This window comes from Eumetopias jubatus, unplaced genomic scaffold (assembly GCF_037043125.1).
Source record: "Eumetopias jubatus isolate StellerSeaLion01/CBP00866 unplaced genomic scaffold, mEumJub1_p1.0 scaffold_2, whole genome shotgun sequence".
Taxonomy (NCBI): Eukaryota; Metazoa; Chordata; class Mammalia; order Carnivora; family Otariidae; genus Eumetopias; species Eumetopias jubatus.
Genome location: NW_028274808.1, coordinates 26,504,131 through 26,521,301, shown reverse-complemented (window position 1 = coordinate 26,521,301; position 17,171 = coordinate 26,504,131). Strand labels below are relative to the sequence as shown.

The following is a 17,171-nucleotide window of genomic DNA, read 5'->3' as shown; positions in this document are numbered from 1 at the left end:
ATGTACATGAGAGAGGAAATAATAGTTTTTACTTCACATTCCAATATGATAGTTGGAAGACATAATAATATTCACCAACTTGAAGTGCAAGTAAACTGAACATATTATAAAATACAGTTCTCTAATCACTAGTTAGTTCTCTAATACCGCTAAGTAAAAGTGCTATCCAAAATATGCATAAATAGAGTATCATAGAATATTAATGTTAAATGGAATTTAAAGGTTATGTAATTGCTTTGGATTCATGAATTGAGAATCTGAAAAAAATATGCATCTTCTCTCTCAAAAAAATGCATATAATTTTGCTTATAATTTCATATGTTCCTAGACTGTCTGATGCCTTATTAAGCATCTTAGTAATTCAACTCCTTCCTTTTACGGTTAATGGAGTTGAGAGTAACTGTGGCTATGTGGCCCACCCACAGCTACAGAGTGAGGTAGGGTAGAGAGTTCACTCTAGTTACAAAGCGATTTTTGCTATTACTTGGTTATGAAATGTCTAAGCAAGAGTTCATCTAAACTTATGCAATTGATAGGAGAGGCCCCATTGGCCTAAATGTCCTGACCTAGCCTCTGACAGTGCCTCAAATTCTCACATGTGGGGTCTTCAGGTAGCATATTTGCATTACCTTGGACATTAGGACATTACCTTGGACATCACTGTCCTCTGTTCAAATGCGGGCTGAAGGCAAATCTGATACGGGTCACTAGCCCAGACTCTCTTTCTCTCATTATGAATTCATGCTTTGAGACTCTTGACTTCCTTACCTGCTGTTGACCTTGCACCGTTACTTATTTGCCCACTTGTCTGTAGAACAAGGAGGAGGGGCTAGAGAATGTGGTGTCAGAAGAGGGGGGTGAGGCAGAAAACTCTCTTTACCAGGATTAAAGCTAAGCAAAGGCAGCATTTTCAGAGCTTCATGTGCTTCAGATATTTTTTTGTAGCTGGAAGTGAGAGTTCTGGACATGTACTGTATTATAATACTAGGCAACCATATTCCTGATACTGTTGAAAAGTATGTAAAAATGCCCAGTTCTAAGAGTCTCATGCAATTAACTTGGAGAAACTGCACATGTTGGATCATGGTTGTGTTAAGGCCAAGAAGGAAGCTTGGATTGATATTCCAGATCAGAGAGGGATTTCCTTAGGAACATCTTTGCTCTCAAACAAATCATAAATTGAAATGTGGAAATATAACATAAATCCAACAAGTGCCTTTTCTGATCGCTTGAACAAAATATATGTACTTTTTTTGCGTGATTTCTTTCATTTTTATTTTTTATTTTATTTTTTTTCAAAGACTTTATTTATTTATTTGAGAGAGAGCATGGGGTGGGGGGTAGGGAGGAGCAGAGTCTGAACCAGGAGTCCACCAGGCTGATCCCAGGACCCTGAGATCATGACCTGAGCCAAAGTCAGATGCCTAACTGACTGAGCCACCCAGGCGCCCCTGCATGACTTTCTTTTAAAATATAACTTAATTGGGGCGCCTGGGTGTCTCAGTCATTAAGTGTCTGCCTCGGCTCAGGTCATGATCCCAGCGTCCTGGGATCAAGCCTGACATCAGGCTCCCTGCACAGAGGGGAGCCTGCTTCTCCCTCTCCACCTCCCCCCCGCTTGTGTTCCCTCTCTCGTTGTCTGTGTCAAATAAATAAATAAAATCTTTAAAAAAATAAAATAAAATATAACTTAATCTAATGCTACAGATAATACCTATTAGAGAAAATTTGGAAAACAGAAAAAGGAAGAAAATAAAATTGTTGTAATTCCAGCAGGCAGAGATAACAGTTACTGACAATTTGAGGCATATATTTTCAGGCCTTTTTCTATTAATGTGTATTTACACACACACGTACATAATGTACATATACATACAGGTATGTATCTATCTGTTTACATCAAAGTCAGGTCATGCTTTATATGAAGATACAGGTCATGCTGTAATTTTGATTATAATCAAAATTAAACCATTTTCCATATATTGGATATCTATTTGTGTTTCTTCTATTATAAGCTGTTTTCTTTGCACTTTTTATTATGATATTCATCATTTGCAAACTGATTTGTAGATTTATAGGAATTCCCTATATATCTTGATTATAAACCCTGTTATATGTATTGAAAATATTTCCCGTATTTCATTTTCTTTAGCTTATGATGGCACTTTTTTCCTCTAATGTGTCATGAAATGGCACTCATATCTGCAGATTTATTTGAGCTGAACTACTTTACAGTGGGGAGAGCCCTCATTGTATTTATCTGAGAGAATGAATGGAGGGGACACATGGAGTGTTTGGGGGAGTTACAGCTAAAGTTTTGGAAGTCTTCAGCACCTCTGGTTTCTCATGGATATTTCCATTCTAATTGCTGAGATTATACATTTTCTCGATCAACCCACCAATTTTAGTTTATTTTTTTAAAGATTTTATTTATTTATTTGACAGAGAGAGACACAGAGAGAGAGGCAACACAAGCAGGGGGAGTGGGAGAGGGAGAAGCAGGCTCCCCGCTGAGCAGGGAGCCCGATCCAGGGCTCCATCCCAGGACCCTTCAGTGTAAGCCGAAGGCAGACGCTTAACGACTGAGCCACCCAGGCGCTCCCCAATTTTAAAGTTTCAAAAGCAGTCCTAGCACAGAATCCAGTTGTACTGATCCATACGTTGTCTTTGTAAATGCTGTTCAGACTGACTGAGCAGTCTGAGGTGGCTGGCTACAGTCAGAAGGCCTTCTGGTTCACAATTGTATTCTTCCTCTGCTTTTCTCCAGGCAGCCCTGGCCCAAAGCCTATCTCCTTCTTGCTCTCATTGCACTTCCTTGAAAGGCTGCAAGAACTGAACACACTTTAACATAGTCTCCTTTGTTTCCAGGACCATTCACTTCTCACCCCTTCTGCTTTGACAAGACTATTTCCTTCAGTGGTCTGTAACTTGTCAACTCACTTCCAGATACAAATTTCTAGGCTAGGATTCTGTTGGTTTCAAAGAGAAACCAATTCAAGGTGCTCTAGCAAAAGCAGGGGATTTATTATAAGCCTTTAGGGCAGGGAATGTAGCTAAGACTCATGAATACCAGGCAAGAAACCAAAATGTTGGAAATTCAAGAAATTTTATGTTCTGTCTTATATCTGCTATCATTTCACATCAGCCTTTTTCTTTCTTGGTGGACTGGCTTTCTTCTCCTCCCAAGTCCCTCCGATAGTCTAGGGATAGCTGCTCATGGTTTCCAGTTTAACATCTGGGCCCATAAAAAGACTGACTTTCTTACTCTCAGTCCTGAAGGGGAGCAGAATATGCCACTTCAGCACAAGAATTATTTTGAGCTGAAGGCAACTGAGAAGGAGATACAAGAAAAGCTTGTATCTTCCCCCATTTGCCTAAAAAGCAAGACATATATTTACAAAGGTCTCCCTCTCTACCAGACAGGATAAAGTTAATCCCTGAGGACAACTTTAGACCCTCATCAATAGAGAAGGCACTGATTTAAATGTGCATTATCAATCCAGCTTCCCCTCACTGGCCTTCCCCCACCTCTTTCTTTGTCTTCAGCTGAAGATGCTATATAAGCCATAGTTCTAAGCCACCCCTTTGAGTTACTTGTTTTCCCCTGGGTAGCTCCCATTTATATATACATGTTAATAAACTTCTGTTAGTTTTTCTCTTGTCAATCTGTCTTTTATTACAGAGACCTCAGCCAAAAACTCAAAAAGTTACAGGGAAAATTATTCTTCCTCCCTTACAAACTTAAACTCCTATGATAAAGCTCCTCTAATTTTTCTAGTTAATCTTGAGGCATATTTTTATTTAATTTGTACATCACGTTAAACTTGTTTTTAAAAGGCTTATTTTAGAAAGCCAATGTAAAAAAAATAATAAATTTAATATTCTGTACTAGAACAAAGCCCAAACTCCTGACACATGAACTTCATACTATTAGTTTTGAAAACGTAAATTAAATGTCAATATAATTGTACTCAAGAACCACAAAGACCATGGAACAGTATTATCTTACAGAGGAAGGGAAAAGCTTCCTCAAATTGTTCTTTAACATCTGAAGAGCCACTGCAGTTTGGGAACAAAGGAACAAAACTTAGGAGTCCTCTAGACTTCCCTCAAATATGCTCTGAGAGTTTTGAAAAGGACACTAGCTTTTTCACTTCTCAGAAGACCACACTTTTGAAGACTGTCTTAATCAACAGTAGACAATACTTTATTTGTCCATCCTGATGAAGACAAGAGAGACAGAAGTCTTTTTAGGTTATCTGGTATTCAGGCACCCTGCACAGAGCCTTACAGAAATATTTGTTGGGTGAATAACGAAGCCACAACCAACTGCTTATATTTCAACACACCGTAGTTCCTTATATTTACATGGCATTATTCCAAAACATTTCACCATTTCATAGGATGAGGTAGGGTAGGTAGGGAATCGGGTTTTATTGTTCTGTATTTTGGAAGAGGAAACAGAAACTCCTTTTTGCTACAGGAGTAATAAAATTTCAGAAAGAACATAAATGGTAACTTCGGCTTCCCTGTTTTTTAATAAACACATGGCTTTATAATAATAATAATCAGAACTATAGTTCTTTGGAAAGACTTCCCATTTTTGATGGTATGCTGTACTTTATGATACGTGTTCTACTGTGTCATTGTAGATGTCACCGTGGACTGTATTTATTTTAGAAATAGAATGTTTCACAAGGAGGATGCAATATTCCCGTGTCATCTATTGAAAAGCTAGGAGTTAACTAAATTTTTTTATTTTAAAATTTTATTTATTTATTTATTTGAGAGAGAGAGAGACAGAGATAGTGACAGAGATAGCAAGAAGAGAGCATGAATGGGGAGAGAGGGAGAAGCAGGCTCCTGCCAAGCAGGGGCTCGATCCCAGGACCCTGGGATCATGACCTGAGCCGAAGGCAGACGCTTAACCGACTGAGCCACCCAGGCACCCCAATTAAATTTGCTTTTAAATATGAAAAATATTTTTCAAAACTATGCAGACAGAGGCAAAGTCTCAAACCATTTGTCTCACTGTCGCCAAATCCCATGAAGAAACTTCTTGCATTTCAGCCTAGTAACTGAAACTCCGCTGCCAAGGCTGCACGCACCACCCTGGGAGGGAGGGCCCAGAAGCTGAAACCATCTGTCACTCAGCACGCCAGGGAGCTGCTAGGTCTGTGGGAGTGGTGCCTTGTTCTACCATTCACAGAGGCACCCAGAGGCACCTTTCACAAAGATGCACCATATAGCAGCTCCCCGTTCATAGCTAACCTTCAGCATTAGGCATAAAAGGGGTGGGAGACATCCTCTCTGCTCTGCAAGCTCCCTATTCCCTCCTCCTGGACATGCTTCATCTCAAAGGGCCAAGTGTGCTACAGTCAGCGCCATTTGTCATGACTATTTCACAGATGTTTTCCATTTATCTTTTTCTAGAATGATTTTCCTTCTTTTTCTCTGAAAGAGGATGTTTGCAACAGAATTGGCATCGAGAATGATGGGGGGTGGGGTGAGGGGTTCAGGGGTACTGCTACTTATAGACCCCCAGGGCAAGTTCTAGAATTCTAGGTGACACTGTGGCCAATCCTTTGGCCTTCAGTGAAATTGTCTGGATCCTGCAGAATCTCTTCAGCTGAAAGTACTTCCAACGGATGCTAAAAATACATTGCAGTTTATTTTCCTCAGTAGGGAGCATATGTGTTCCCGCTTGACCTGGAAACACAAAGAGAGCCAATGTTAAATTGAATGCTGCCCATTCCAAGATAAATTTGTTTTCTGTAGCACAGGGGAAAGAAAAAACAACAGACATATTGGTACAATTTTGCCTTTGCTCTCTGGGGGAGTCAGGGTCTTGAACACATTTTTTATGCTCTGTTGGTAGTTAAGTGACCACTCAGCCTTCTTAGCCAATGCTGATATAAACTGGCTTGCATTCAAATCAGATGGTGAGTCTAAAGTGGATAAGGAAAACTTCAATTTTGGGTTTTTTTTTCCCCCCTAAACAAAAGACAAAGGATGTCAGATTCTTTGTACCTAATCTTAGCTTGACAATTTAGTTTTTTACCTTTTTTTTTTTTTTGCTTAATGCTCTTCCCAAAAGACAGACTCTGAAATGCCTTCTGTTTGAAGTATAGGTTTTTATGGACACTTGTATTAAATCCTTTCTCTCCAAACAGACAAACAAATCAAACACAACTTATCTACAAATGGCAGAGAAATTCTGTTTCCTGCTATAACGTTTAACAACAGATGTTAAACCCATTTCTTGTAGTTTGGAGATACTGTTTGTTTCAAGCGTTCGGTTGTCCAATATGACATTCTTCAATATTGTAAGAGCAAAGTTCAATTTCTCCAGCTGGTACCACTTCTCTATAGCTTAAAATACACAGTCTGCTGACAGTGAACAAGACCCATTCCCCTCCCAAGAAATAGCACAGTGATTAAAACATGAGCTTTGGACTCTGCCTTCCTTGGAGTCTGGATTGCACCACTCAATAGTTCTGTCTTCATTTTTCTCCATCTGTAAAACGAGGAGAAAAATGGAACCCACAGTTCAAGGCTATTGTGAAGATCAAATGAAAGCCTGCATGAAAAGCTTATGGCACAGTGCCTGAGCACATAGACAACCTTTAATACACATTAGCTACTGATACGGGTGATTATTCTTTGATATCTTTGTAGTCATGCCCCATAGCAAAGAGATGACATGACTTCCAAGATCCTTTGTGGCTAAACTCTCCTATGTCAATTCTCAAGGTTTCTTTTCTTTCTTTCTTTCTTTCTTGCTTGCTTGCTTGCTTGCTTTCTTGCTTGCTTTCTTTCTTTCTTTCTTTCTTTTTTTATTTATTCATTCAAGACACAGAGATACAGAGATACTGAGAGAGAGAGAACATGAGCAAGGGGAGAAGCAGAGGGAGGGGGAGAAGCAGGCTCCCCGCTGAGCAGGGAGCCCGATGAGGGGCTCTATCCCAGGATCCTGGGATCGTGACCTGAGCCGAAGGCAGACGCTTAACCAAGTGAGCCACCCAGGCACCCCTCAAGGTTTATTTCTAATCCTCTTCTTCAGGACAAGGCTATAACCTACTTTGCCTCTTTCTGTTCTTCCCTTGATTTCCTCCACTTCTATCTCCAACAAAATCAAGCAAAGAAGAATATGGCTTGATTAAAATCGTGAAGGTGAGATTTTTCTCTTACTTACCTTTATCCAGGCACAAAGGAGCATTTTTGCTGTTACTGGTTTTTTAAAGTCAAACATTAGCTGGATCTAAAATTATAAGAAAGGAGAATGTGGGAAGCCCTTCCCTCTTTTCATGATAAAGGCAGCATACACTGGCCTCTCCAGACTTCAGGGAGAGAACTGAGTAAATGGTGTAACCCACTTCTCTAGGTCTCATTTGCGCTGAAGGCTTAAGGGATAGCCAAATTACCTATTAAGACTAGACGGGTAGTTTCCAAAGTTAGTTAGAACCTCAAGCTCATGACTGTCCTCTCTGATAAGTCAATAAGCATTTATTTACTAAGTAAATCAGAACTATTTTGAGAATCTAAAGCAGCTGAAGCAAGGAAAATGCGGCATTTCTGGGAAGCTGTGCTTTTTGAACTCCTGAAAGGTAAAAAGAAAGCAAGAAAAAGGGCTCTTTTGAAAGACCAAGTAGATTAAGTAATTGTGCTGGCTTCTTAGGATTGCCCTGGATTTAGGTGTAGAATGTCTCCTACCCTGGGAAACCCCCTCAGGCTTGGGCACACTGGGACATTTGGTTACCCCAAAATACTTGATTAAGCTGTGGTTGATAAAACTAAAATTCAGTGCAAAAGGGTACTTAGATGATTTTCCAAATTAAGCATTTTTAATATAAATAGAATCATATAAATACAAACAGGAAGAGCATAATGACTAAATATTTTCATAAGAAGCTATCCGTATAGCTTATAGATATCCGTATATCCTAGCAAGTCCTAGCAGGTTTGTCCAAGTACTTGTCATAGTGGGTCATTTTATAGCACTTAACTCTAATTGCAAACTTGATTCCTACCAGGAAATAATTAGCCTTTATAAGGCTCTTTTTGAAAACCCTAAACTTAACGTGACACCAAATATCCTATGGGCCAAGAAGGCAGAAAGTTTCCTAAGGGGGTTGCTTACCGTTTTTTTCACAATGGGAGGTCAGGAAGGAGAAAGGGTAAGTTCACCTTTAGGAAGCAATGCTGTTGGTGCGGTGGGGATGCAAGCCAGATTATGGGGCCCAAGGAGGGAACCAGTGGAGAGGAGCCTGATCACTGGCTTCAGACCACTTATGTAAGATACTTGACAGGGCAAAGAAGTAAAGCAGTGAGACAATAGCTAGGGGGTTAGCAAGGTCAAGAGAAAAATCCGTCAAGCTGGAGGAGGGGCTCCTGGGTGGCTCAGTCTTTAAGCGTCTGCCTTTGGCTCAGGTCATGGTCCCAGGGTCCTGGGATCGAGCCCCGGCATCGGGCTCCCTGCTCAGCGGGAAGCCTGCTTCTCCCTCTCCCTCTCCCCCTGCTTGTGTTCCCTCTCTCGCTGTGTCTCTCTCTGTCAAATAAATAAATAAAATCTTTAAAAAAAAATGGAGGAAAGTTGAGTTTGTTGAAAACACAGTGAAAGAAACCAGAGCTTACTTGGAGCTTAGCTAGTTGCTAGGCTTAGCAGGGGGTAAGCGAGGGGTACCACTGCCCCCAGGGCCATTTAGAGGATTACTGACAGACATTTAAGTAGAAGACTCTTGCTTGAGTGCCCAGAATCCTCTCCTCTAGCAAGCCACCTCTTTAAGGCCTTGCTTAAGACCCAGCCTCCTCAAGTGTGCTCTCCCATTCCCCAAAATGACTGAAAGGACTGGTGCCCAAGCAGAGTCTGTGCTCTGGGAGAAAGCCCATCTGCATGGAATGTTATTATAATCATGGCAGCCCCCAAAATGAAAACAACTTCAGAGTAAGAAAAATAGGTCAATGAAAAGATTTGGAAAGTTTATAGATTAGGTCCATGACATTAAACACTGAAGGCAAGAAAATTTTGAATGATCAGAATCCCTCTACTCCAGACTGAGATGATTTGCCCTTTGCTTTTAGGAAAACCCTAGCGTGTGGGGCCATCCCTACCTTTTGCAGGGCCTGGTGTGAATGGGTGTGGGAGGCTGGAGGAATCCTTGAGCAATTTGATCTCCCAAGAATTTCCTTCAGGACCCAGCTCAGCTCTCCTTGTTCACTACCCACATTTCACCTGTGGCGTGGGAGCTTCTGGGACCAGCCTGGCCCCAGGAGCATCCTCCAGTTACAAGGTGTGGGACCAAGGCTGGATAACCATCCCTGGGGCAGACTCCCAGACGGAGATGTCCGGCAGCTCTCTCTGAAGAGACAAACTATTACTACTGAAATAACCGCACCAAATATGGGTCCCCGAATGACAACAAGCTCACGTGAAGGGAAAGCAACAGTGCGCTCGGTGGTGCAGTTAACCAATCACATTTAGTCTTGCGTCTCTGAAAACTATTTGCTTCAGCATTAACCAGTTTAGAAGCAGTGATGGAGGCGACATCCAGACACCTAATAGGTTTCCAGGTTCTGGTAAGTTCTGAAGAAATTATTTATTTAGTGTAGATGTGATCTGAAGGAAACGTCCTCACAGAGGAAAAATAAACCTTAAAGTTGAGCATCATTTTCTTGAACTAACAGCAAAAGAACTGTACAATGGGGATATGGGATTTGTTTCAGGGCGTTGTTGTGAGGATAAATGGGCTACCCCACATCAAAAGCCCTGGCATTGCGTGCCCCCCAGCCCCAACCCCCACAGCGAAGCCGGCAAGAAGCCTGCTCAAAGCCTTTCCCAGGGGAGCTGAGGACGTCTGTCTCAGTCGGTCTGGCACAAAATAGAGCCTCAGTAAATATTTACCAAATGAATGAATGGTTGCCTGCTCTAGTCCTTCTTTTGTTTAGTCACACTCTCGTTCTAAGCTCCTACAATGAAACCCAGGCCCCTGAATTCTGCCCGTTCCATTCCGGCGTGGACGTAGGGTCAGTGGGACGAGAAGGGCTGTAAAGAATGAGTAAGGGAAGCCAGCGGATCCGACACAAGAGGGAAGAGAAAGAAATCCTTAGAGGCGGAGGGCCAACAAAGAGCCAGAAGCAGGCGCACCCCAGCGGGACAACGCCGAAGCTCCGCTGCGTAGCCGGCGCCGGGCTCCCCGCGCGCGTCCCGCCAAGCGCAGGGCACGGTCCGGGCACGCACCCGCCCCGGGCGCCCTCAGCCCCGCAGCCGGCGCTCGCCAGCGGCTCCCGCCCCCGGGGCGGTGCCGGGAACACGCGGCGCCTCCGCCGGTCACGTGGGGGCTGCTCAGCCGGGCGGCGCTGCCGCTTCCCGATCGCGCCCTCCCAGTGCCGGGGACGCGGCGCTCGCGCTCCCGCCCGAGCCCGGGGAAGCGGAGACAAGGAGGCGCCGCCGCCGCCGCCGCCGCCCGCCCCCCACCCCCACTCCTCCCGGCTGCGCCCCCGGCCCTGCGCCCGCAACATGCCGGCGGCCGAGCCGCGCGCCGCCCTCCTCCAGGGGCTCACGGAGGCGACGACGCTGCCGGCCGCTCGGCCGCGGCGGCGGGGGTAGCGGGGCCGGAGTGGGCACCGAGGCGCCGCCGCGAGGCGGGCAGAGCGGGAGGAGGAGCAGCAGGCATCCTCCGCGGCGCGGCGGGCGGCGGCCCTGCTGCCCCGGCGCGCCCATGGCCCGGGAGCAAGGAGAATGCGAGCTGCACTGCCCGCCGGCTGCCGCCGCCGCCGCCGCCGCCTCCCCCCGCGCCGCGCTCTCGGCGCCCCCCGGAGCTGCTCGCGTCGCCGCCGCCCCCCAGCTGCGGGCGCCCGGCCGCTGGCTGCGCTAGGAGCCTCGGCCGCCGGTCGCCGAGGGCTGGTGGGAAGGCAGGAGCGAGAGGGCCCGGGAGACTGGCGCCCGCGCGGGCGCAGCGCGGCATGTAGCTGCGGGCGCCCGCGTGTGGGTGTCGGCCCGGGGCCCCGCCATGGCTGGGAAGGACAGTGGGCACCTGAAGACGGTGAGGCTGTGGCGGGACGCCGCCCTGCGCGCCAGGAAGCTGCGGAGCAACCTGCGCCAGCTCACGCTCAGCGCTGCCGGGGGCTGCCCGGGGGCGGGCGCCGAGCAGCTCGACTGCCCCGACGCCCCCCAGCTCGTGCTGCCGGCCAACATCGGCGACATTGAGGTGCTGAACCTGGGGAACAACGGCCTGGAGGAGGTGCCCGACGGGCTGGGCTCGGCGCTGGGCAGCCTGCGCGTCCTGGTCCTGCGCAGGAACCGCTTCGCCCGGCTGCCCCCGGCCGTGGCCGAGTTGGGCCACCACCTCACCGAGCTGGACGTGAGCCACAACCGGCTGACCGCCCTGGGCGCGGAGGTGGTGAGTGCCCTGCGGGAGCTGCGCAAGCTCAACCTCAGCCACAACCAGCTGCCCGCCCTGCCCGCCCAGCTGGGTGCCCTGGCCCACCTGGAGGAGCTGGATGTCAGCTTTAACCGGCTGGCACACCTGCCCGACTCCCTCTCCTGCCTCTTCCGCCTGCGCACGCTCGACGTGGACCACAACCGGCTCACTGCTTTCCCCCGGCAGCTGCTGCAGCTGGCGGCCCTGGAGGAGTTGGACGTGTCCGGCAACCGGCTGCGGGGCCTGCCTGAGGATATCAGTGCCCTGCGCGCCCTCAAGATCCTCTGGCTGAGTGGCGCCGAGCTTGGCACCCTGCCCAGTGGCTTCTGCGAGCTGGCCAGCCTCGAGAGCCTCATGCTAGACAACAACGGGCTGCAGGCGCTGCCCGCCCAGTTCAGCCGCCTGCAGCGACTGAAAATGCTCAACCTCTCCTCCAACCTGTTCGAGGAGTTCCCTGCCGCGCTGCTGCCCCTGGCTGGTCTGGAGGAGCTCTACCTTAGTCGCAACCAGCTCACATCGGTGCCATCCCTTATCTCGGGCCTGGGCCGGCTGCTCACCCTCTGGCTGGATAACAACCGGATCCGCTATCTGCCCGACTCCATCGTGGAGCTGACCGGCCTGGAGGAGCTGGTGCTGCAAGGGAACCAGATCGCCGTGCTGCCCGACAACTTTGGCCAGCTCTCCAGGGTGGGCCTGTGGAAGATCAAGGACAATCCGCTGATCCAGCCCCCCTACGAGGTCTGCATGAAGGGGATCCCCTACATTGCCGCCTACCAGAAGGAGTTGGCCCATTCCCAGCCCGCGGTGCAGCCCCGCCTCAAGCTGCTCCTGATGGGCCACAAGGCTGCGGGGAAGACCTTGCTCCGTCACTGCCTCACTGAGGAGAGAGTGGAGGGACACCAAGGAGGAGGGGACAAGGAAGAGAGCTACCCCCCTTCCGCTCCTCCTGTGAGCAAAGGCATCGAGGTGACCAGCTGGACGGCTGATGCTTCCCGGGGACTGCGGTTCATCGTGTATGATTTAGCTGGTGATGAGAGTTACGAGGTGATCCAGCCCTTCTTCCTCTCCCCAGGAGCCCTCTACATGCTGGTGGTGAACCTGGCCACCTATGAGCCACCCCGCTTTCCCACCACCGTGGGCTCCTTCTTGCATCGGGTGGGGGCTCGCGTGCCGCATGCCGTGGTGTGCATCGTGGGCACGCACGCAGACCTGTGTGGGGAGCGGGAGCTGGAGGAGAAGTGCCTGGACATTCACCGCCAGATCGCCCTGCAGGAGAAGCATGATGCAGAGGGGCTGAGCCGGTTGGCCCAGGTGGTGGACGAGGCACTGGCCCGGGACTTTGAGCTGCGCTCCGCCAGCCCCCATGCAGCCTACTATGGGGTTTCAGACAAGAACCTTCGGCGGCGCAAGGCCCATTTTCAGTACCTGCTCAACCACCGGCTGCAGATCCTCTCCCCGGTGTTGCCTGTTAGCTGTAGGGACCCTCGCCAGTTACAGCGGCTTCGGGACAAACTGCTCTCAGTAGCAGAGCACAGGGAGATCTTCCCCAATTTACACAGAGTACTGCCTCGGTCCTGGCAGGTGCTGGAGGAACTGCACTTCCAGCCGCCTCAGGCACAGCGACTGTGGCTCAGCTGGTGGGACTCGGCCCGTCTGGGCCTGCAGGCGGGTCTGACCGAGGACCGGCTGCAGAGTGCCCTTTCTTACCTGCATGAAAGCGGCAAGCTGCTCTACTTTGAGGACAGCCCCGCCCTCAAGGAGCACGTCTTCCACAACCTCACCCGCCTCATCGACATCCTCAATGTCTTTTTCCAGAGGGATCCTTCCTTGCTGCTGCACAAGTTGCTCCTGGGGACCAGCGGTGAGGGCGAGGGCGAGGGTGAAAGCGCCCCAGCGATGGCGACGCCCACCCCGGGCCAGGAACTGCTCCGGGCCACCCAGCTCCATCATTACGTGGAGGGCTTTCTGCTTCACGGGCTCTTGCCAGCCCATGTCATTCGGTTGCTGCTGAAGCCTCACGTCCAGGCCCCGCAGGACTTGCAGCTGTTGCTGGAGCTGCTGGAGAAGATGGGACTCTGTTACTGCCTCAATAAACCGAAGGGCAAGCCCTTGAATGGGTCCACGGCTTGGTACAAGTTCCCGTGCTATGTGCAGAACGAGGTGCCCCATGCAGAGGCCTGGATTAATGGGACCAACCTGGCCGGGCAGTCTTTTGTGGCTGAGCAGTTGCAGATTGAATATAGTTTCCCCTTTACCTTTCCACCTGGTCTGTTTGCACGCTACAGCGTCCAGATCAACAGCCACGTGGTGCACAGGTCGGATGGGAAACTTCAGATCTTTGCATATCGAGGGAAGGTTCCCGTGGTGGTCAGTTACAGACCTGCCAAGGGCGTCCTGCAGCCAGACACTCTGTCCATTGCCAGCCACGCATCCTTACCAAATATATGGACGGCATGGCAAGCCATAACCCCCTTAGTAGAGGAACTGAATGTCCTACTTCAGGAATGGCCTGGACTGCACTACACCGTGCACATTCTCTGTTCTAAGTGCCTTAAGAGAGGGTCGCCCAATCCACACGCTTTCCCAGGTAAGTGGGGAGAGGGATGTGGCTCTTCTGTGGCAATGGTTTAAGATGCATTTTTTGAAGATACTTGTTTTTCATTTATTTGATTATTTGCTTAACCTCACAGGTTCCCCAGGAAAGTTTTCCAGGGTAAATACAAGGCAGGTGGGGGGATAAGCAAAAGAGACAGTAAATACATGAGCAAAATGAAATGGTCCCCAGTATCATAGTCTCCTAATAAAAAGACCTAGACTTCAAACGTGGTTTCCAGTCGCACTTTTGGATTTTGGATCTCCTTTCCCTTTTCCAGCTGAGCCTACCTTTCATGGAAGGAATTTCAGCCGGTTGAACAGAAGATGGGTCGCATCTGACATGAGCCTCGCGCTGAGCACTGGGTTATTGGCGCATCTTAGACACATCTCTGAGGGGTGCTCTCAGCTTGGGATGTCATTGTCACCATCTTTTGTTTGAATTCAGTGTAATCATAATGTAAACATTATTGCTCAATTTTCTTAGGAAATTCTAGAGAAGAATGTTTTGTAATCAGGGTGAATGATGGATTAGTAAGGACAAAAATTTCAATCTGAAATGCATGACTAAGTGCTGGGATCACAGTTACCCAGCACACTGGAAGGCAGGGAGGAATGGTTTACTGAAATCTCTCAGGGGAGTTTCCTGGGTATTTCCTGCCAATTTCATGCTTTATAGAGGTCTAAAGGTTTGCTTTTTGCTAAGTGTTAGAGAGTGGAGCTTTTTGGTAATATTTTGTAGGAGATAGAAGGGACAAAAAGCTGACAAGAGTTTTGTGTGTGTGTTTTCCTTTTTCTCTTTTGGGGAATGTTTTGCAACAGGCTTTTTTCTTTTTCACTTTTTTAAACCATTATAGTTGAGTGGGTGAATTCCAGGACTAGTAGTCTGGGATTTTCTGAGCTAGGTTAATTGATATCCTAAGTCTTTAGTTGGGAATGTGTCCATTTCTCACCCTGGAGCATTCTTTAAAGAACTCTGATTTTGGGGGTGCAGGCATGGTTAACAATATTCCAAGTGACCTGAGGACAAGGCCCAGCGATAGCATCATGGCCAGTTTTTCCCCTCGGTCCCCACCCCCAGGGTGCATTGAGCGGTGCTGAAATGAAAGACTGCAGGCCACTCTGATCTTTGTCCTAGTCTGAATGCAGCTCATAATAGTATCAGGAAGCAACTGGACACCAGTATTTCCACGGGTAACATCTTCCTGTTGCCCTAGATCTAGACTGAGTTTAATTCTCCAGCTTGAAAAAAGCCGCCATATTCAGTTACCAGTCAATTGAGCTGTCCATTGTGAGTGATTATCTGGTGTCTTGTCATTGTCTGTGACTTGGTAGACTCTAGTTTGTTTTATATTTGCCTTTGTACCTTATTCATGAAAGCAAATACTTCTTTATTATGTTACTAGATTGAATAAAGTGGTTAAGAGTTACATAGTCACAGAGTCACTTAGTGAAGGAGCTACCTACAGCTGATTCATAATCTAAAGATGGAGCATTAATACATCTGTTATTATCGACAAAGGGAAAGACCCAGATTATTGGACAAGTAGAGATCTGTGTAGGGGAATTCCAAAAACTTTGAGGAGTAAACCACAAGGCCGGGATTTTTTTTTCTAACCTCAGCTCTTTACTTTTTATTTTTAACAGTCGTGAATTCCACCAACAAGCATGTGCCATGCTATAGACATTGAGAGCCCATTCTCTTGCTATTGTTTTGCCTGTTTGTCTTTCAAAGGAGGCACACCTGGTTTGCAATCTAGGCTGTAAGGAAAAGATGATTTTCTCAGTGTAAAAAACAGATAAATGGTTGAAAATTGTCAAATTATCTTATATATCGAGTAGGAATGAGTCATTAGTTGTTTTTGTAACAGAGATTGTGCATTTTTGTCTTATTTATGGTCAGAGAACTAATTTATCTTTTTTGCTTCATTTAGGATTATATTTCTTTGAAAAGTAGCAAAGGGCACAGAGTAGTGGAAAAAAGATGATTGAGGTACATTCGTGACATTAAGAAGACAGGGAAGTAACTGGATGGTGACAGATGTTAACTAAATTTAGCATCACAATCATTTTGCAGTGTACACAGATATTGAATCCTTATGTTATTTATCTGAAACTGATATATGTTAATACATCTCAGTAAAAAAAATAAGTAACAGAAAATGGGAAAAAACACATTTTCCTCTTTCAGATGTTTCTGTAACAGCCATCATTTGATAGTATTTATCACAATTCTGAAAGATTTGGAAGAACTAAAATAGTAAATAACTAGAAGGCAGTGTAGGAACAGAATTACAATGTTGAATGTTCCGTTAGTTAGGGCATACATTTAAAAATATGTTTGAGTCCCTAGGTGATTATTTTTTTAATATTTATTTATTTGACAGAGAGAGAGAGAGAGAGAGAGAGAGAGAGAGAGCACAAGCAAGGGGAACAGCAGAGGGAGAGGGAGAAGCAGGCCCTGTGCTGAGCAGGGAGCCCTATGTGGGGCTCGATCCCAGGACCCTGGGACCATGACCTGAGCCAAAGGCAGGCACTTAACTGACTGAGCCACCCAGGTGCCCCTGAGTCCCTAGGTTATTAAAATGTATTTTCAGCCAGCAGAAGCCTTTGAATCTTTTGGTAGCCTTTTTAAGAGGTCATTTTGTATTTTAGAGACATTGAAACAATTCGTTACTTAGTTTTACATTCAATTAAAGTATCAAGTTCCCAGGACACCTGGGTGGCTCAGTCCGGTAAGGTTAAGCGTCTGCCTTCAGCTCAGGTCATGATCCCAGAATCCTGGGATCGAGTCCCACATCGGGCTCCTTGCTTGGCGGAGAGCCTGCTTCGCCCTTTACCTGCTCTGCCTGCCGCTCCCCCTGCTTGTGCTCTCTCTCTCTGACAAAAAAATAAATAAAATCTTAAAAAAAAAGTAAAGCATCAAGTTCCCTCGCAAACTATTTTTTTATTTTATTTTATTTTTTTTAAAGATTTTATTTATTTATTTGAGAGAATGAGAGAGAGAGAGAGCACATGAGAGAGGGGAGGGTCAGAGGGAGAAGCAGACTCCCTGCCAAGCAGGGAGCCCGATGCGGGACTCGATCCCGGGACTCCAGGATCATGACCTGAGCCGAAGGCAGTCGCTTAACCAACTGAGCCACCCAGGCGCCCCGCAAA

At 47.2% G+C, this 17,171-nt stretch overlaps 1 protein-coding gene across 4 annotated transcripts in view; it reads left to right on the top strand.

Annotated features, from left to right (window-relative positions):
• Window positions 1-10,862: 10,862 nt before the first annotated feature.
• The window catches only part of MFHAS1 (multifunctional ROCO family signaling regulator 1), a 99,205-nt gene continuing 92,896 nt past the window's right edge, over window positions 10,863-17,171 (top strand). For all 4 annotated transcript variants that reach the window (XR_015767735.1, XM_088020939.1, XM_088020940.1 and 1 more), the window contains exon 1: window positions 10,863-14,007. Coding sequence is in view for 3 of the 4 variants with exons in the window: in XM_088020939.1 (XP_087877065.1) it covers window positions 11,010-14,007 (2,998 nt within the window). In the remaining variant the exon portion in view is untranslated. The remainder of the gene's footprint in view (window positions 14,008-17,171) is intronic.